Source organism: Megascapheus bottae, chromosome 19, assembly GCF_031878675.1.
Source record: "Megascapheus bottae isolate mThoBot1 chromosome 19, mThoBot2.hap1, whole genome shotgun sequence".
Taxonomy (NCBI): Eukaryota; Metazoa; Chordata; class Mammalia; order Rodentia; family Geomyidae; genus Megascapheus; species Megascapheus bottae.
Genome location: NC_143527.1, coordinates 5,689,492 through 5,710,995, shown reverse-complemented (window position 1 = coordinate 5,710,995; position 21,504 = coordinate 5,689,492). Strand labels below are relative to the sequence as shown.

At 38.1% G+C, this 21,504-nt stretch overlaps 1 protein-coding gene across 1 annotated transcript in view; it reads left to right on the top strand.

Annotated features, from left to right (window-relative positions):
• Ccdc102b (coiled-coil domain containing 102B) overlaps window positions 1-21,504 on the top strand; it is a 140,578-nt gene that overhangs the window by 82,357 nt on the left and 36,717 nt on the right. The window contains exon 8 of the mRNA XM_090353530.1: window positions 6,399-6,608. Within this exon, the coding sequence (XP_090209656.1) occupies window positions 6,399-6,608 (210 nt within the window). The remainder of the gene's footprint in view (window positions 1-6,398; window positions 6,609-21,504) is intronic.

The window sequence follows — 21,504 nt, the reverse complement described above, 5'->3', positions numbered from 1 at the left end:
AGATGAAGAAGGGTGAACATTTCATACTCTCAGGCTTGGCCCTAGCAATCCAGGGGTGCATGGAGCCGAGATAGCCCTTCTCTTAGAGAAATGACGTCAGGGACGACTCAGCATTCAGCACTCATCAGAACACACCATTGGGCTGTGGGTAACATTCTGTGGTGGAGAGAGATGGAAGCAAGATAGCAGATGTTAGAAGAGCTGATCCAATCAGGAACTGTAGATGAAGTACTGCAGATCTTAACGTGTGATGTGGTTAAATGGTATTACCTGTGACTAGAAGGATATTGCCTCATTAGAAACCCAGTCATTTGTAATTTATTTTTTTAGACAGTCTTAGTAGATGTTGATATATTTGTCTGAATTGATTTACAGCTCTTGTTTCTTAGTGACTAATATTGGTATTACATATTCTGGCAACAAGATTTATATTACCAAGAAGATTACGACTGTATAAGAAATGGTTGTGTGATTTTGAAGCCTGATATTGGTGGCTGCAAAACTTCAGAAGTCTTTAAGTGATATGGATTTGAACATCCTGAGTACTTATTGGCAAAACTCAGAAAACAGAATCTATAAAAGTACATTTGCCATGATTGATCATTTAAAGAAAAACAGCCGTCTGGGAACACTGAAAATCAAACTCAGACGGATACACGTGCTATCAATTTAGACAAATGCAAGTCTGAATATTTTACTCACCCAGGACTAGATCTGTCATTCTGCATTTACTGAAATATGGCAAATATAAATATGAATGGTGGGTCAAAGTCTATGATCATGAATCCAGAAAACATCAGTTACTTGAGAAACATTCTTCCTCTAAAATAGTTCTGAGTTGCATAGGGTGGAGTAAAATGGATGAAACTCTTCTTCTTAGATGTCTACAGAAGTTATTCACTTTCATATGAACAGAACTTTTCGATATGAGATGCCTGAGACATTTGATGTTCAAAACTTGTCATTGATTGGGTGAATCAGGGAAATGTAAAACCAAAATCTCCTGCTGCATCCTTTATGAGGTGGAAAGAAAATAAAATGGCAATGATGGGAGGACATAGCTCTGTCTATAAATTTGGAATACGAGATGATTTGTTAAACAAAGCTCTATACTTACTGTGCTCAAAACGTCTATGATCAGAACAATATGTATTTTCCTTCAAGTCCAAATGCATAGGCTGTTATCCTGATCTCAAACTGGAGGGTGTTAAGAGGGGAGGGAGGAAATCCCATTGAAATATCCCCATATCAATATTTGCTAATGAAAATGTTATTGTTTTAAAATTACCATCACACCCTAAATAGCAGTGGTGATTTGCATTACAAGGGCAGACGCTGAAATTTAGGCCTTTGACGTACAGCCATTTTAGTAGCCATGTAAAGGAATATGAATAATTATTGATTTTACAACTATAGGCCACACAACTTAGAGAAAGACAATGGGGGATGAGAAGTCAGAGCTCGGCCATCTTTATTGCTGGGACCTGAGCCACAGGATCCTTCTCCGGAGCAAGACTAATTTTATTTTTCTCATTTACTTTTTTCCTTCAAGTCCTAAAGGCTGATAGAGAAATGTAACAACGGATGGTGAAATAACTCCTGTTATTTTTTTCACATGAAATATGGCATTAAGAAGATGGATTGTTTTCTGTTCTATCCATTGAGTCTAGAGTGGTCTGTCGTACCATTTAGGAAATTATATGAATGAATGTTCAATCCATTTACTCCACTCAGCTCTTCAATAAACTTAAAATGTAACTGTTATTTCAAGTACATTTTTAGTTTAGGTTTTCAGTCTTACACTATCTATAAGCTCACCTATTAATGTGACAAACACCAAAAAAGGCACTTCCATACTTTCAAGAGAACCCACAAAAGAAAATGAATCCCTTCTAGGAAGGTTAAGCATAATTTTTTTCCCTCTGCTTTACTTCAATACCTGCAGGGATTTGGGAATGAGAAATAAAATATAGTTTGGGAATTGGTGGGGTGGGGGTGGGCAAGAGTGTTAATTTGAATACCTGACAAGAAGCTAGATAAGCACAAATTTAAAAGAAAATGATACATCTTAGAATTCAATCATATTCAATTGCAAATAACAATGTAAGTATTACAAGACACACAAATCCCTAAATAGTATTATTTGTGTGCCTTCTTACTGGTTCATAAAGTAAGTCCCAAATCCTAAGAGTTAAAAAGGAAATATAGCTAAAATAAAAATAAGCCATATGTGTGAACTGCTAAAAATAATATTCTGGATTTGCTAGTATTTCTACAAGATATTTACCTTCATTATGGTTTTCTAGGTTAATGATAAACACCTAGAAAATAACAAAAAAGAAAATATGAGGGTCTTGATAAAACCAGAAAACCTACAAGACTTAGAGTGAGATAAATAATATATAGCATAATACACAAATCTCATGCAATTTATTTTTTAAATGTTACATAAGCATGTTTCCTGCCATTTTCTTGATTTCCTGTATTTTGTTTTTTCCCTTTCTCTGTGTTTACTAAATTGATCTTCTAGTACTTTTTGTCTGATGTGCTTATTTGATTTTGACTGTTTTCTTCTTGTATTCCTCCTTTTAGAACTCTTTGTAATGCTGGCTTAGTGGTTGAATTCCTTTCCTTTTTGCTTGTCATGGAAGGTTTTGTTTTCACATTTAATGTAAATGGTAGCTTTGCTGGACAGACATGTTGGGGCTGGCAGCTGATGCACCTCTGTGCTTGGGTTATACTATTCCAGGCTGTCCTTGCATTGAGGGTTTGTGTGGAAAGGTTGGCAGTGATTCTGATTTTCTTTCAATTGTAATATAGCTCCTTCTTTAATTTCACAGCATTTATAATCGGTTCCTTGTTATTCACATCTAATGTGTTTACTATGAGGTATCTAGAAGTGTTTCTCCTTGAATCCAGACTACTGCGATTGTTTATGCTTCTGTTAGACAGAGGAGTTTTTAATAAGAGGAAGAGGAGGAGGAGGAGGAGGAGGAGGAGGAAGCAAAGTCTCAAGCATATGGTCTTTCCTCCACCACCTCTCCACCTCTCAAAAGAAAGAAAAGAGGTTTTTTCCACCTCTGCTCTACCCAGATTTCTGAAATAACCATAGAGTTGGTGATCCAGCTCTCAGCCTGCCTGGCTCCAGTCTGTGCCATGCTTAGTCTTTACAACAGCCACACATGGCAGACCTTGTATGGTGGTGTTTTCCTGGTGCAGAGGCAGAACCTGCTTCTCTTGGCAATGGGTCGATCATGGGCTATGTGAGTCTTCATTTGAAAATCTGAGAAACCTGGGATTTGAGAGTAAGCCAGGCTGTCTTCATTTCTCCCACTGATACACTGTGATAGAATTGAACACTTCTCTTTTTTTTCCTCCTAACTCATACATGCCATAACTAGAAAAAAAATGTTAGGTAACATATGTAAAAAAATTCTCTGCAGACAAGCAAGGATTATAACCTGTGGGAGGAATTTGGAAAGAAGAAAATTTAAACTTTTCATCATCTAGTTTCATTTCTAATATCTAGAATTTAAAACTGCAGTGCTTGATGCATATATGCCAGAAAAAATTATCACAGCGGTCTAATACATATTAGTGATGATAAGAAGCTGGGACCCTGAACTGGTGCTGTGGCTCAAGTGGTAGAGTGGTACCTTTGAGCTGAAGAGCTCAGGGAAAATGTCCAGGCCCAGAGTTCAAGACCCAGGACTGACAAAAAAAAACCTAACAAACAAACAAAAATAAAATGGGGTGGCATTCTGCTTATAGTTAAATGATAAATGTTTCATTTATCATAACTATAATGTCTTGACTTTTAAGGGCATGTGCATTCACCTATTTTTTTTAAAAGTAATACATTACAAGGGAAATATAAGCAAAAACCAGGTTCAAAATTTCAGTTATCCAACTCATATATTACAGGTAAGAATGCTGAAAGTTGTTACTCAGAAATATTCCATAACACATAGCAGGTCCATGTGTTTCAGGCTTCTTGTTGTTTACGATGATCCCCTGGGAATTTCATTCAAATGAACACACATTTGCAAATAAATACTTAAGAAAGCTTGACTCATTAAGTGTAATTTGGAGCTCTGATTGCTAATAGGAAATAAGTTCTTGAAGGAAGATCATAGAAAATGCCTCCATTCTCCCTCTTTCTATGTGTTATCAGTATTATCTTTACTTTGGTCCTCAGAGAATAACTTTAATAGAGACAGCATCATAAGTGGTTGCATGAGAGGTATCGGAGTCTTCTCCCACCTACACCTAAACTGGGTAGATGATTCCAGGCAGGAAACAAGGCCCATTCTGAAAATCATGCAATGAAGCAAAGGGTTGGACATTTGTCTTTTGGGTAGAGTGCTTACCAGGTAATCAAGGGAACTGTGTTCAAACCACACACGCGCACACACACACACACACACACACACACACACACACAGAAAGAAAAAGAATAAAAAATCCTTTCATTGAATGGTATTGATAGGAAATTAATTCTTCTTATAGTTTTCAAAATGCATATTTATATTTTAAGATTTTTGAGGTCCAGGAACATGGCCTAGTGGTAGAGTGCTTGCCTAGCATGCACGAATACGTGGGTTCAATTCCCCGGAACACATACACACAAAATAACCGGAAGTGGTGTTGTGGCTCAAATGGCACAATGCTAACCTTGAGCAAAAAGTGTCCAATCACAGTGCCCAGGCTCTGAGTTCAAGCCCTAGGATCTTCCTCCCTCAAAGAAAAAGATATTTGAGTCATTTTATATCCTCAGCACTTGTTTTCCAATAACTAAATGCACTCATCCTTGTTTTTCCTCAGTCCACAAAGCCTCTTATCCTAGAGAGCATTTCACACCACACTTGAGGTCTCCAGGGGTTGCTTTCCGTGCCCAGCACATATTATATTCTAACCCCATTTCTTGGTCAGGAGAGTTCTACAGTACACTGTTGTACTGTCCTGTTTATCAGTACACCTGTCTATTCATCCCACACGCCCTCAACAATTTTCGTTTGCATTGAGATAGAGTGCTTCTAGAGGCTACACTATTGGCATGTGGGGTAAAACATTCATTGTCACCACCGCCACCACCACCACCACCACCATCATCACCGTTCTGTAACTAGTGACTTTTATGTTACTCCAGAGCACTGAATGCTGGTGCAGAAATAAGATGGAGATCTGAGGTAACACCAAGTCCTTGCCAAAACTCAAAAGGCAGAGTTCTGAGATCCATTTAAAAGTTTCTTCACAAGTTGTTTTGAATTCTGGTCTTAAGTAATTATTGGAAACTACATTTCAAATAGCACTTAAGTTTATCTTTTGACCTTTATCAGATCTCTTGGGGGAATTCTTTCCTCCTCCATAAATGTCTACGAAGTTTCTGTAAAAGGTCAGATGAGTTGAAGGTTCTTATATAATCGATCCATAGCCATTGACATTTGTTTTTGAATTTGGACAAATGTTCATGTTGGACTTTGGTTTCCAGACATATTTGAGCAATTGATCTTTTTGACTGACTTATTCTTAAGGAAATATTCTTCTTCTGGAAAGAAAATAAATTGCAAATGTCGATACCTTTAGATGCATCTTTAATGTTGCTATTAAAACCACGTTAACTTTCCTCATACATCTGAAACTTTTAACCTTGTCAGTGAACCAAAACTTGGAAATACATAAAATATTATATTTAAAATGTGCAGAGAAAAGCATGATGTATTTAGAACAAAATATGTCTTCTGTGAATAAAGGACACCAGCAGCGATGGTACAAGGTCCTTTCTGTTTTATCTCACTGGCTCAGGGACATCTGTAGATCGGTAAACTGGGCCAGAACCCATGGGTTGCTTGCTGGCAGGGCCTAAATATCAGAGCAGAGTGCTGCACACAGTTATTCCACTGAACTTTCTTACATTTGTTTCTTTTATTTGCAGTGGGTAGCATAGACATAGTCACAGGACTCCAGACTTGAAAGATGTAGATTTATATGCATTGGTATTTGTTCCATGAATGAATAAATAAACAGTGCCCAAACAACATTTTTCCAACACTGATTTTTTTATCTTCTCTACTTATAAGTGCTCATCAATTTCAAATGGAAATCACTGGACAAAATCCATAGCTTTCCCTCCTGACATGTTTGCTGGCATGTGTGTGTTTATGTAGACATGTATATATATATATACACATGTATATATGTATATAGACATGTCTATATGTATATAGACATGTATATATAGACACACACCCATATATAAACAAATGGAATTTTCTTTTTAAAATTCCATAACCAAACAGATACATGAACGTTTCTTCATGAGGGCCCACTGGTTGGGTGCCTTATCTTTTGGCATTTACGAATTCTATATACTGCTCCTTTGTGTTTTTGATATTTAGCTAGAGAGACTACGGGCTGGAAATAACATGGAATGGGACAAGAGAGAAATACTTGAATCAGAAAAACAAAGACTGGAGAGAGAAAATAGGAAGTTGAAGATCCAGGTGGAAGAAATGAAAGCACTCCTAGAAAGGAACAAAAGATTAAGTGCAGACATTGAGGGTCCTGATCTGAAGACATCACAATGCGACCTGCACGGAAAGCACAAGGTAAGGCTTCATAGCGCCAGCCCTCTGCTCAATGAGGCTCTCATGCCAACACAGGCTGTGCCCCATTGATTGGCCTTCCCATCTGGGTATTTCCCTTTGGGCTATTTATTGTCTCATGTTTATTGTTCTATGTGTGCACCGTCCACACACATAGTACAGTGTGACAAATCCTTTGGATGGAAATATTGGGGCATGCCAAAAGTTTCCTATTTTTTTAAAGAATCAATTAATTGTACAAGGGGCTTCATTTTGACATGTCCTCATATGCATACAATATCCCTTTGTCCAACTTACCCTTCTGTGACTTTCCTGCATCTCCCTATTCCCGAAACAATCTCAGCAAACTTAACTGTTAAGTTAAGGAAGAAAAAAAGGAATTGGGTGAGTGGTGTGTGTGTGTGTGTGTGTGTGTGTGTGTGTGTGTGTGTGTGTAGTGTTTCCCATGCTAATTTTTTAAAATATTTCCTAAGATATTGATCTTCTTTTCAGTACATATGTTTCTCCATTAATTTGGGGAAAAGTATAACAAATAGTTGTGTTGTCTGCATAAACAAATTTACCAGAGGCTGGCTGGACTTTGGTTCCTTTATTGTTAATCTCCAAATCATTATTATTTGTTGTCTTAATGTCTTAAATGTTTGTTTGGGTGGACAAAATCATGTGGTTTTTGTAAGCTTTTTGTCATGATTTTTGTTGTGGCCAAGTCTAGGATACGCATATGTCATCTAGGTACCAATAGATAGCAATGATTTCATTGTCACGCAAAACCAATACATTTCTTTTTTAAAATTACTGGTATGTAAAGACAGGATAATTCATACAGCTTTGCATTTTTTATAACAGTGTTACAAGGACACTGTTTTTTAAGGATATTAAGTGCTTCTTAATTTGAAATTGAATTGTTAATATAAAAATCTCTTTGAGTAGTCTTTTCTCATTAATGTCCTCTGCTAGTTAGTCTGATATATTACATGTAAGGATATTTGGACATCAATCTTTATCATAAAAAGAATAAAATATCCAGCCATATCCTGGTGGTTCACTCCTTAATCCAAGCTCCTACTAAGAGGCTAAGATACAAAGGATTACAATTTGAAGTCGGCCTGGGCAATAAAAGTCCATGAGATGGCCTGTAGACATAGCTCACATGGTAGAGCATCAGCTGAGTAAGCAAGCAGAGGACATAGGAGGCCCCAAGTCCCAATCCTAGTACATAATGGGAAGACCTTTTCATATCCATATTGGAAAGTTATCAGCAGCATTGCTTGTTTTTGTTTGTTTGTTCTCTGATTTCTGTTTATTGTGACCATTTTGGTGCTTAAACTCAGGGACAGGGTGCAGTTTCTGAGCTTTGTTGGTCTACTACCAGAGCCACTGAAGCTCTACTGCTGGTTTTTTGGTGGTGAGTTGAAGTGTCATGGACCTGTCTGACTGGATTGGCTTCAACCATGGTCCTCATTTTTCAGCCTTCTGAGTAGCTAGGAGTACAGACGTGAGCCACAATTGCTTACCAGTAGTATTAAAAAAACATAAACTACTGTCATTGACTTTTCTAAAGTAACATCTGCTTTCCATAGTGGTTGAACGAGTTTGCACTCCCACCAACAGTGTAGTAGTGACCCCGCCTGGCCACATCCCCTCCAGCATCTGTTGTTATTAGTTTTCCTGATCCTGGCCATTCTAACTGGAGTGAGGTGGAATCTTAGAGTTGTTTTGATTTGCATTTCTTTTATGGCCAAAGATGTGGAGCATTTCTTCATGTGTCTATAGGCCATTCTTATTTCTTCTTGAGAAGACTCTCTTTAAGTCTTTGGCCCATCTTTTGATGGGATGGTTGTTTCTTTGGAGATTAGTTCTGGAGTGATTCAATTTTTTGAGCTGTTGATATATTTTAGACATGAGGCCTTTGTCTGTTGTATGGTTAGTGAAGATCTTTTCCCATTCTGTAGGCTTTCTATAGAGTGAGTTTGCTAGCTATGTTTTTTTGCCATACAGAAGCTCTGCAGTTTAATGCAGTCCCACTCATCCAGGCTTTCTCTGATTTGTTATGTTTCTGGGTCCTTATTAAGAAAGTTTTGACCTGTGCCAAGGAAACCTAATGTATCTCCTATTCCTTGGAAAGTTTTCAGTGTATCTTTTTTTGATATACCACAACATTTAGAAATAGTGTAACTTAAAAACACTGAGACTGAATGAGAGAATGTTGGTGGCTGGACAGAAGCTCTTTACAGAACAGAGCTCTTATTCTAAATAATGGCCAAGATATTTTAGAATTTACTTTATAAAAACAGTAAATCAAAGAGTCTGATTTAGGAAGGCAATGAAGCTGTATGAATCTGAATCCATAGCCATTAGTAAATTATGTTGGTGATGTACTCATTAGAATTTATATAACTCATCCAGCTCATCCACATTTTTAGAATCTACTCATATTTCTGCTTGCACAGGAACACGCCTATTACAGTAATTAATGTGTATGACTATTTTATAAACATTCGGTTTATCCAGAAAATCATGTACTTCATACTAAGAAATATTTATAGAACATTTTATAAGATATAGATAACTACATGCATTTAAGTACATTAAAAATTAAAGTGATATAAAAATAGTATTTGCATGTCATTAGCAATTACTAGTGCCATTTTGGATTCATTTTAAATATTCATTTTATGATTTAATATAATTATTAGTATATTAACATATACTAATTTTACAAACCCTAAAGAGAAATTTAAAAATAGCAACTTAAGGCACTAAATGTGGCAAGTATGCCAAAAAATTTTATTTAATTCATAATTTTTGAAGCATATTACATAGAACATTACAGCCAGTTCAAAGGAATTGCACATTATTCGAAGGCTAAGAAGAGGAATGATGCAATGTCATTGCTTAGTAAATGCAGAACTTGTTTTTCAAGAATTCACATATAATAAACTGTACTACCTTCAGATGAAATTATCCTGTGGGTGTGGTAAGACCTAAAGTCTTGCTTTGCTATGGTTTAAATACAAATGATATCCAAAAAAAAAAGAATACACATTCTGAAAATCATAGGACTTCCAAAAAATTCTACTGAAGCAACAATTGTCAAAGATTGCTCTTATTCATGTCAGTATTTTTCTTGATCTCCTGTGACAGTGTGAGTTACTTTGTGTGCATTCTTGATAACCCCTGTGTGAGGCAGAAATGCATCCACAGGGAGAGCGAGTCTGGATTAAAGATGAGCAAACATTCTCTGTAAATGTGAAGATCCTAGGCCATATAAGTCGCTTGTGAATTTTGAAAAATGCTGATGTTATAAAAGTATTCTCCCTCTGTGCGAGGAACAAAGGAGGCTTGGAGTTAGATTTGGTAAATGAATCGCATTTGTTTATCATATCCCAGTCTAGCCATTGCAAAAGCTTCAATTCACAGGAACAACCAAGAAGGAAATGTTCTGACTGGGCCAGGTGTCCATTTGCCAGGAAAAAGCAGCACTTTTACTCCCACAATTCCTTCCACATCCTGGACTTTTAAGACATTTAAGAAAGGAATGAACTTTAAAGAAAAAAGTGAGGAGGTCTTTGGTAAGCAGTCAGCTCCCCTAGATGATTCACTGTATGAGCCACAGTATGGGAAGATGAAGGGCAGAGGGTTTCTCTCTAAATGCCTGGAAAGGGAAGCTGGATCTTAGAATCTCAGTGTGAACAGACCCAATACCCACTGCAGGACACAGAGAGAAGTGGGTTTCAAGAAAGTGTAGTTCTAGAGTCAACCCGTCATCTTCTCATGCTCAGAGAAAGACAGAAAAGGGTCAGGTCTTTCAGTGATCCAGTGTGTCTCCACTCACTTCCTTGACACTGTAGGACAGAGAATAAAAAGTGAGGCAATTGCAGGGAGAAAATGAAAAGTGAGTGTTTGCCCACTCTAAGGGGGAAAACATAACCAAAGAGGGAAGAAACACTTTTATCTGGTATTGACTAAGGTAAGTGCTAAGATTTCTTAAAATATAGAAGAGTAGAATGGTAACTCCCTGTTGTCATTTTATTTGAGATCAGTGGAAGAGATGCAGATTTGCTTGATTCAATTTGAACACATATTCTTGCATTTACAATGTCTAAGTTCTGCTACTGATATATAGTCTTTGTTGGCAATTTTTTGGTAAAGGTCCAAAAGCCAATCAACATGCATCTCATGGAATGCTTTGGAAGATTGTTTCTCAAATCATATTGGCTATCAAATCCTTTCATTTGGGTCACACAATAGGTCACTTTACCAAAGTTAAGGTGATAGGGCGGTAATCGATGTGTCTGAGGGAAATGATGAATTAATTTGAAAGTTGAAAGGCCATCAAAGTCAATTATAATTGATTTATGTTACTGACAGTGCAGTGATTCAACAAATGACATTATATTTATTGCATTTAGTACTATTGGCTTCAATATGTTGACTTTTGTTTGGAAAACTTTTTCAGCATTAAATCTCCACCCCTGCTGCAGTATATAGTATATCATCATAAATGTGTCAAATGAATAAGTAAGTTTATGTGCTTTTATTTCTCTTTCAATGTTTTAGATTTGGTATATCTTTTTCTTTCCTTTTTTTTTCACTCCTGGGGCTTGAACTCAGGGCCTGGGCACTGTCCTTGGACATATTTTACTCAAGGCTAGCAATCTGCCACTTGAGCCACAGCACCACTTCTGGTTTTTTCTGTGTATGTGATTCTGGGGAATCAAACACAGGGATTTGTGCATGTGAGATGAGGTCACTAACACTAGGCCACATTCCCAGATCCTAAATTTGGTATATCTTACCTTTCATTTTTATATTTCATTTTTGTTCTGTCAACAAGGCAAATGTTAGAGGTTTGTGGGATATTAAGGATTTATTTTACCCTTTGCAGTCACCTTGTATCCAACAAAATTTAGATATTTTAAATCATCTGATGACATTAGAATTCTATACAATTTTATAATATAATTATGTGTTAAATTTTATTTCATATATATCATGATTAACACCTACTGATACCTTTTTAGAATCAGACTGATACCTTATTAGAATCAGTTTATATGAGTTGGACTTTATCCACTCATACCCAACCTCCAAAAGTTTTCAAAACTTCCTACTGCCACTGGCTGGGAAACAAGCATTCCAAACATGAATCTTTGGGAGACACTGAACTTTTGAACCATATCATTAAGCTAGCAACCTCCCCCCCCATGCTCATAGTATTTCATGGCACAAAATACACTTCGTTTATCTCCAAGAGTTCAAACCATGTTTACAATTCAAATAGTACACCAAAATCTCCATCAATGTGTCTTTCCATTTCTAAGGAAAACTCTTGGCAGTGAGCCTAAATAAGAATCACAAAACACCCTACGTTCTTCCAAGATTTAATGCCACAGAATAAACATTCTCATTCCACATGGGAATGGAAAATAAGGATTGAACCAGGGTGAGACTGAAACCAAGTTGGGTAAACATGTAGTTCCATGGCTAGAGTCAGGGGAATTGGGATTCAGGACATGAGCTCAAATACAGGTCTTTGTCCATTCCGTTTGCAAGCCACCTTGTCTCTTTCCCAGGCTGGATGGGCTCTCTTGGATGGCAGGCCTAATGTCCTCCCTGCAACTTAGGCGTCTTCTCCTCAGGGCTTTCCTACAGAGATTCTGTCTCACCCTGTTATTCCTTGCCTTGTCTACCAGGCTTTTCTTTAAAATGTGATATCTTTTTTATTTTTTAACCAGTCCTGACGCTTGAACTCTGGGCCTGAGCACTGTCCTTGGGCTTTCTCAAGGCTATAGTTCTACCACTAGAGCCACAGCACCACTTCTAGCTTTTCTATGTATGTGGTACTGGGGGGAATTGAACCTGGGTCTTTGTGCATGCTAGGCAAGCACTCTACCACTAGGCCCAACTCCCAGCCCCAATCTTTTTTTTTTTTTTTTTGCAAGTCCTGGGCCTTGAACTCAGGGCCTGAGTACTGTCTTTGGCCTTTTCAAGGCTAGAGCTCAGTGTGGATGATACCTAGTCTGGCAATTATGGGATTCTTGAAAGTCATAGCATTTGGATAATTCCACTGTCTACTATCCACTCAAGAATTCACAGGATCCATCTGGGTGTAAGTCACTGGACCACTCAACAATGCGAGAGGAAATTTGGAAATACACTGCGCTAGGTTGCCCCTTGAAAGTAGGTCTCTTCAGAAGCATTCAGCGGAAAGGAAAGTCAAATCAGCTTACTTTTCATTCCCTTGAGCTGGTAATAAGTGGGCTAATCACTGAAATGCCCTGAAAGTATCTTCTCTATTATTGTGCTACAATGTGGTTTGTTTCTTTCTCATGGCATTCATTTCTAAAGAAACCATGCTTTCTTTTGGGTTGATATGTGCTTTTCTAATTGAACTGCAGGTTTTTCAATTTTTTTTTGTTCCCCTTTTTCCCTCCTGATTCTCAAAATAAGCCTGGATATAGCGGCTATCCATGTCAACTCTGCAGCCTGGATACTACTAGAATATCTCAAAATTCCCTCCCTGAAACGTGTGCATCACCTTTCAATGTCACCCTCATACAAAGTCTAAGGGCATGGACAAAATGTGGGCAAGTTCTTTTCCAGTAAGTAGCATGATTAGCGGACTAATTCAGTTCCCAATATTTTCCTTGCTCATTGTGGATCCTCACGGGCTTGCCCCTCACTCTCCACATTCCTGTTCCCATTCTGGTCCTCTTCACTACCACCACAAATGACCATGAAACTCTGCTCATAGTATTCTAATGCTTATTCAGCCTCTGTCTCCAAAACATTTTCATTCCTGCCACAAACCTGTTTGAAATACCTCAAAACACACAGTCCGGTTTAGTCACACCACAGACCTCACTTATTGGTATCAAATTTCTCTAGCAGTTAATTTTATACCACTGTTACCTACCAACATCCCAGATACAGCCAATTAAACAAGAATGGTTTGGGGCTCATGGTGTCATTGATTTCTTGTGCAGACTGGCTCAACTGACGCAGAGCCATGAGGAAATAGATCATCGGGGAGCTAGGAATGTTGGCAGATACTGTAGATCCCGTGGTGGATAGGAAGAGAAGGAGAGGAGGAAAGCGTTCATGTTCACTCTGCTTCCTTCCTCGCAGAGTTCTTCCCAGTGTCTGGATTGGTCATGAGCTGGCAAGTATTGAGCACACAGCCTGGGTGCAATCATGTACACGAAAATAATGGTAAATAATGACTTCCCTCCATCACGTGGCTTCATCCCAGGCTTTCTTAATCAGAAACTGTATGTGTAGGAACAGAGATGTCCCTTAACAAGCCCTGGAGAGGAACCTATCTCCATCTAAAGTTAGAGAACGATACAGTGGAGATAGGTCACTCAACATCTCCATGTGTTGCTAATGTCTCGATTGTGCTGTCAATATACAGTAATTTCATCCATGGTTTCATGTTTATTTCATAATGTAATGAAACTAGTAACTGGTGAACTTGCGATGTAAGTCATATATGATAAAGAAATGAAACAAAGAAGCTCGTGTTCTTTGTCCATTCTGGTAAAGTAAGACACTTTATAATATATGTTACATTCATATGGCATTAAGAGGATCATCTGAAATAAAGAGCTGAGATATCGTCCCTTGACAAGCTCTGCGATCTTCTTGTGTTCCCCAAATTTATACTGAGTCAAGAGAAATACCTCTGATTTAGGTTCATGAGGATAGTGTAATATTTCCTTGAAATTTCACTTTCTTTTCGTGAAAATGGCTGCTGGCTTCTGATATTGCTACATGTATTCTTTTCACTTGGTGGCTTTATTTCTTTTTAATTCCCACAGTTAATTTTAATATGGTTGTTGATGTAATTGAGAGATATTTCACTTCATATTTCTGTGCTATCGCTTTCTGTTTCCCTCTCGTTTCATTATGGTTAATTTAATGGTGCTCAAATCTGTTTAGCAATTGGAAGACTCTCTGTTTCTCTTTAAATTATGGAGGGAAAAGGAGAGAAAGCATCAATATATCAGTAATGAGCAAAAACCATTTCTTTGCCTTTTAACTGACTTTGATTTAATTTTCCATTACATGGTTCCCTTTTTGGCAATAATGTGAGCATGGATCAACACTTATGCAGTTCAAATAGGATGCCAAAAAAAGTTGAAGGAAGAATAATTATAAATCACATTCCTGTGTTACAGTCAGCTCATCTCCATCATTCAGAAATTACAATTGCATACTTGTTCTGTAACGTGGCCTTTCTTTAGTTTCTCCTTCTTTCTTCAATAACATCTCTGAAATTGGGTTTTGGCTCTGTGTCAGTCGGGGTGCTTTCTAAGGTAAACTTTCTGGTTAGTTGGCATGCCCACTTGGGAACCAGAAAACATGCATTTTAAAAGTATACACTTGAGTGACTTTTACGTGCACTAAAATTTGAAAAAAATATAAATCAGTTTTAGCGTTTCTAAAATATACTTATCTAATAATCTTAATGATAAATATAAATGATGTTATTTCTATTTTGTCAGTATTGAAGTATGTGTCTGTGTGTGTGAGAAAGAGACAAAAAGAGAGAAGAAAGAGAAAGGGAGAGACAGAAAAAGTGAGAAAATAAGGGATTGGGCTGCCTTTAGGAAGGGCAGTGATTGATATAATTATCTTTTGTTACTTTAAATACAAATTACATTTCCAAGGATATTTTATTTTATTTTTATTTTTTATTTTTTCCCAGTCCTGGGCTTGAGCTCAGGGCCTGAGCACTGTCCTTGGGCTTTCTCAAGGCTAGAGCTCTACCACTTGAGCTTCAGCACCACTTTCAGCTTTTTTCTATGTATGTGGTACTGAGGAATCGAACCCAGGTCTTCGTGCATGCAAGCAAGCACTCTACCACTAGGCCAAACTCCCAGCCCCCAAGGATATTTTAGACACCCTCATTATACACTTAACTAGATATCACAAATAAAATAAATTTGGCAATCTGCTACCCTTTTGCTTGGGATTCTGGGTCTGGCAGTGGAGCCACCAGGCTGGGAGTGGCCCTATCATGTTGTCCTGTTCAGGGTTCAGAAGGAGCAGGAAAGAATGAGAATTCTATCTCAGCATGGTGGTGCAGATGTGGAGCTCAAAAGCAAATGAACAAATAATCAACTGATCGAGTGTATAGTACAAGACTTACTTAAGCCAGTGAAAATCAATTATCCTACCTTATGTCAGGTAGAATTAATCCAATAGCTCCCAAAGAAATTGTGTACTTGGGCTGGGTGAAGTGGCTCATGCCTGTAATCCTAGCTACTCAGGAGGCAGGGATCTGAGGGTCAAGGTTCAAAGCCAGCCTGGGCACAAAAGGACCTGAGATTCTTATTAACCCCTAGAAAATGGGAACTAGGGCTTGGCTCAAGGTTAGGGTGGTAGCCTTGAGCTGAAGAGCTCAGGGACTACGCTCAAGCCCCATGATACACATACACACACACACACACACACACACACACACACACACACACACTCAAGAAACCGTGTACTTGGCACATTTGAGACGGATGTGCCTAACATGATTTTTACCTGTATTAATGGGAATACCATAAACAGTATGTGGTCTTGGCTTCTATGTACAGCAGAGGAAAAATAAATTCTGGATTTCTAATTTTCAATGAACATTTTCTGTCCTTTTGTCCACAAAATTATTTGAGGAACTATTTTTTGGCATTACTGGGACTTGAACTTAGGGCTTTGAGATTTTTGTTTGTTTGTTTGTCCACTCAAGGATAATATTCCATGACTTGAGCCACACCTCTACTTCTAGCTTTTGCTAGATAATTGGAAAAGTGAGTCTCACAGGCTTTGCAGCCCAGGCTAGCTTCCTATTAATTATGTGCAGTTTGGAGCTATCCGTTTAATATACTATTGTAAATAAAACATAAATAACAAGAGATAACAACAAGTGTAAGTGCCTTTGAAACTGTTCAGAATTTGCCTGTTGATAACAGAACATAGACATGTGATAGAGAAGTCTATAAATTGAGGGACTGATTGATTGTGGAGAAGTATGAGTCGGGGTCATGCTGTGAGAAATACCCTGTTTCCAGGAGCAGCCCAATGTCATCTCACGAAGGCCACATGCTCTCAAGGGAAGTCAGGAAGACACCAAGAGCAGGTGATCATGTTTCAGGGGCTCCCTGCATGATCATTTGCCCCTACTTATGAAAGAGGTGAGGTGATATTCTTAAATCTGCTCTCTCACACACCATTGCCTGACTTTCCTCACCTCAGGCAAGTCCACATCCAGATGTTGCTTGGGTGCATTGCTTTTCTCAGCATGAAAATCATTTCTAGAGCTGTTCTTCTATGAGATTCAGGGGAATAAGCTGCTTAGCATTCTGGGAGGAAAACCTAGAAGGAAGTCAGAAGAGAGGTTGAGATGGCCAAGCTCCTATGTGGTTTCAGGTGCAGTGGAGACAGAAGACAGTGGGCAGTGACACTCCTAATGCAATGCCCCTCGTTGTGTGTTGAGAGTCAGAAGAGAAGGTGAAAACAGTTGAATTGTTAACAAATCATGATACTGCTTCCCTCTGGGACATGGCAGTGCTGACCGAGGAGAAGGGGATCTATTAAAGGGAGCTCCAAGAGCCTGCTATCCCGAGTGTTAGGAAAGAGAGCTGAGAATCAGATGTCCAGATTTGGTCATGCCTGACTCCACAGAGGCTTCCAATATTCTGTTACCAAGAAGATGCCTTGTAACCAAGATGTTCTCTATCTGTTGAATGATCTGTACGTTTCTTAAATCCCATATTCTGTGTCTACAGCATGGTGCATTTTGCCCCAAAAGACAAGTGAGGTCTGTTAAAAGATACACACAGAGGAACCTGGAGTTTGGTCTAGCGGTAGAGTGCTTGCCTAGCATGCACAAAGACCCAGGTTCAATTCCTCAGTACCACATACATAGAAAAAAGCTGGAAGTGGTGCTGAGGTTCAAGTGGTAGAGCTCTAGCTTTGAGGAAGCCTTGAGCTCAAGCCCAGGACCGGCAAAAATAAAAAAGATACACACAGAAAATCACTCTCACTAATTTTTTTCTTCCCACTCTATATTATTTTTATAAACATCTGGAAAATATTCTTTTGTGCCCCCAAATAATTTTACTGACTGAAAATATGTATTTATTATGTTCACAAGATGCATATAAAACATGTATTTTTTTGTGAAACACAAAGAATACAGAAGTGTGAATATATTTATTATCTCTAACAAAATACATATTCAAAGAACACCATGTCCATGACTAAAAATAATAATATTGTTGTTTTGTTTTGTCTTGTACATTTTATAAACAATGCCTTCTGTTAGGAATGGCACAGACATAATATAATAATAAAAAACCATGTAAGGTAAGAATTTTAATCCTCTCCTTTCCATAGATGAAGCCTGCCCGATAGGGAGCCTGGTGCTAACACCGGTTTGTATTGAACAGAGCAGAGGATTATTCTTTGAATCCCGCCCTCTTTCTGCCAGCCAGAAATGAAGTGTTAGAAGAGACCTTGGTAAACTTCTTGCTGTCATCACCCAGAATACAGTAAAACTTCCGCTTGTGGCCGACCTGGGTTTGCAGTAGACGATTCAGGATGTTGAATACACAGATCCCCAGAGAACGACTCCTTGACAAATTACACAACAGGTCTGGGCCATTATCAAGCAAAACTTACTGTTTATGGCAGACCTACCTCCCTAACTCACTCCTTTGTTCTGTGGATAGTGCCTTAGTGGGTGTCAATGTCATCCAAGAGCCTCTCCTAGGATGAAGTTATAGGCCTCCTGGTTTACTAAAATTTGTCTAAAAACTTCTTCAAGGTTGTCATCTCTGCCTCCGCTTCCTCTCTTTCGCCTTCACTGCAGCAGGGCTCTGCATTCACCCAGATGTCAGCAAGCATGCTGCATGAAACACTCAAGATGCACAGGGCTCCAAGCGGGAAGTAAAGTTTGCATGGAGAGAATGCTACGGGGCCCTGAACTTTATTCACAGGTCATCTCCAGGTCATCTCCACGCGAGCCTGCCCCAGTTAGCAGGTGGAGGCTCTTGTTAGATCCTTGCTAAGTGACCTGCTTTCACCAGTGCACGAGCCCTGACTCCTCCCAGGTGTGCTGGATTTTCAGACTCATCCAGGACACACCAGCCTGGACCTCTCCTCTGCGTTCACACCCACGTGTGTGCATTCCCTATAGGTTTCCAGCCAAGACTGCTGCGGCTGGATTGTAGACATTGTTTTAGGAAACAAACAGAAAGGATGGGTAGAACCTTCATCCAAACACCCATTCTTATGGGGGAAAAACACCTGTTTTTCTCTGGTCATCCTACAGGCAAAGATTTCATTGTGCCATCCTAGCCTGATCCCATTCACCACTTTTCTGAGAAAACTATATTTCATTCCACTAGCTCTTGACCCCCACTTTCACACACAAAGAGGTTATGAAAAAAATACCTAAATATTCTTAAGTATCTTCTCAGCCTGATCCCGTGGGGCTGGGTGTAGCATTTTTAATGACCCTTTCCAAATGATTCCAATAAAAACCAGGCCTAGGAACCACCACCTCCCTAAACAGGACATGCCGTCTTCCTTCTTCTTTCTTCTTTGTGACACTCCCCTGGAGGAGGGGGCCTAACGCCAAGGATAAAAACAGGTATTAAAGAATAGCATTCTTTAATGCAGTTTCCATATATATATATATATATATATTTTTTTTTTTTTTTACCAGTCCTGGGCTTGAGCTCAGGGCCTGAGCACTGTCCTTGGACTTACTCAAGGCTAGAGCTCTACCACTTGAGCCTCAGCACCACTTCTGGCTTTTTTTTTTCTACGTATGTGGTACCGAGGAATCGAACCCGGGTCTTCATGCTGCTAGGCAAGCACTTTAACCACTAGGCCAAACTCACGGCCCAACTTTAATGCAGTTTCTATATGATTTTTTTTCCTTTTACCACAAAGCATGTTCAGTCTTCATACTTTATTTTATTCCATGACTATCTATTGTGCTCCAATGTTTTCCCAAGGTATGAAACACTGGATTTTTCCCATTTATATTTCATGTGACCTATACATTCAGATAAGCACTATTAAACTTTAAGGTGTTATACTAAGATATTACTCAGAGCCAGCTCATAACTAGGAACATATTCTTGTTCAAAATAATACACATCACTGGTCATTCTACCAGAATAGATGCTTGCTAATCAACATTAAATCTGGAATATAGACACAAATCAGTTCTTGTAGCTATGTATGTCACTTTTGGTGGCATGTTATCAAGAGTCTGATTTTAAAAAAAGCCCTAGCACATTTCTAAAGAAGATTGAAATGCTAAGGTCTTCCTTGATATTTCCTTAGTTTTCTAAACTTATTTTCAAGAAAAGATGCCTTACTAGGTGGAGTAAGGGGAGGGAAATGGGCACAAAAACATGAGAAGGGGTATCAATGTTTGTGAAGTAATGCATCTTCTATCTGGCAGATATAACTGTAACCCTTCTATTAATTACAATAAAAAATTTAAAAAATTATATACCACCCGTCTGGAAAGTAGAAGGCCAAGAATGTAAACCTCAGTAACACACAAAACGGTAATTGTCCATTTGTTTATTCAATTTCTTATCAAATAATATATAAGCCCCCAAATTAAAATCAAATATCAACTAACTTCACGATAGCATAAAAAAGAAAAACACTCATGTATAAATCTATTGTACAGTCTTCTCTAATAGGTATAGTAAATCAACAAAATAATGTTGAAGTTAGAATCAGAATAAAATGAAAGAAAATCCAGCACACATAGCTGATGACTATAACTGATAATATTCAAGGTGGAAAAGATAGTGGAGAACATTTTATGGCCTATCTTTGTCAATTCAGATTATTTAAAAACATGCTGGGTATAGGAAAAGCTTAAAATTTAACCTGAAAAGATAACTTACATAGGTAAAATATGCTGATAAACATCGTAAGCTGCTTCATCATGAGTAGTCCCAGCATTTACAGCCTTAGGTTAATTACCACATCTGCCGTGAAAAATGTCTCTGGCATCTTTGCATCAGAAGAGGTGAGTGAGTGTGGGACATCAAAAGCTTCTGTGGATTTATAGAATGGTCATTAGGGCAAGATGGGGTTGACAAGGACATCCAGCTATTTTTCCTTGACACATTTGTAGCACCTAACCTTGAAAGAAAAATGTCTTTATTGGAGGCATTATAAGGACTAAATAGGATGTACATTCTCTTTTAGAAACAACTACAATAGACATAATTATTCAATTTATTTGAAATTAGAAATTTTTTTGAGAGTATTATGTTACATGCCCTGAAAAACCATGAAAACCAATGCTGTTATTAAATATTTTCACAGTGACTAGTCCTGCCTTTACTTCCATAAATGGTTTTCACGATTGGAATTAATTACATAATGAGTACTTTCATGTATGTTGTTAAAACTTACAATCTAAAGATGAATTTTATTTTTTGAGGATAGGTTCAAAATTACTCAACTTTATTGTGTTTATTATTTTCCTTGAATAATCTTCATAAAGGAAAATTTTATGGTTGCATTTATTTCATTTTTTTGTCAGTTGTGGGGATTGAACTCAGGGCATGAACACTGTTCTTCGACTTTTCTAAATGCTAGAGCTCTATCGCTTGAGCCACAGCACCACGTCCAGCTTTTTTCTATGTATATGGTAACGAGGAATCAAACCAGGGTCTTCGTGCACACAAAGCAAGCACTCTACCACTAGGCCAAACTCCTGGCCTGGTTTCATTTATTTCAAAGTAAAATTTTACAAGTGATTATCTTGTCAAAAAATGGTTCAATTTTTTGAAAAATTGGGTACAGACGAATGGGGAAAATACTAATTTTAACTTATTCTTAAAAAGTTTGTACATGTCGT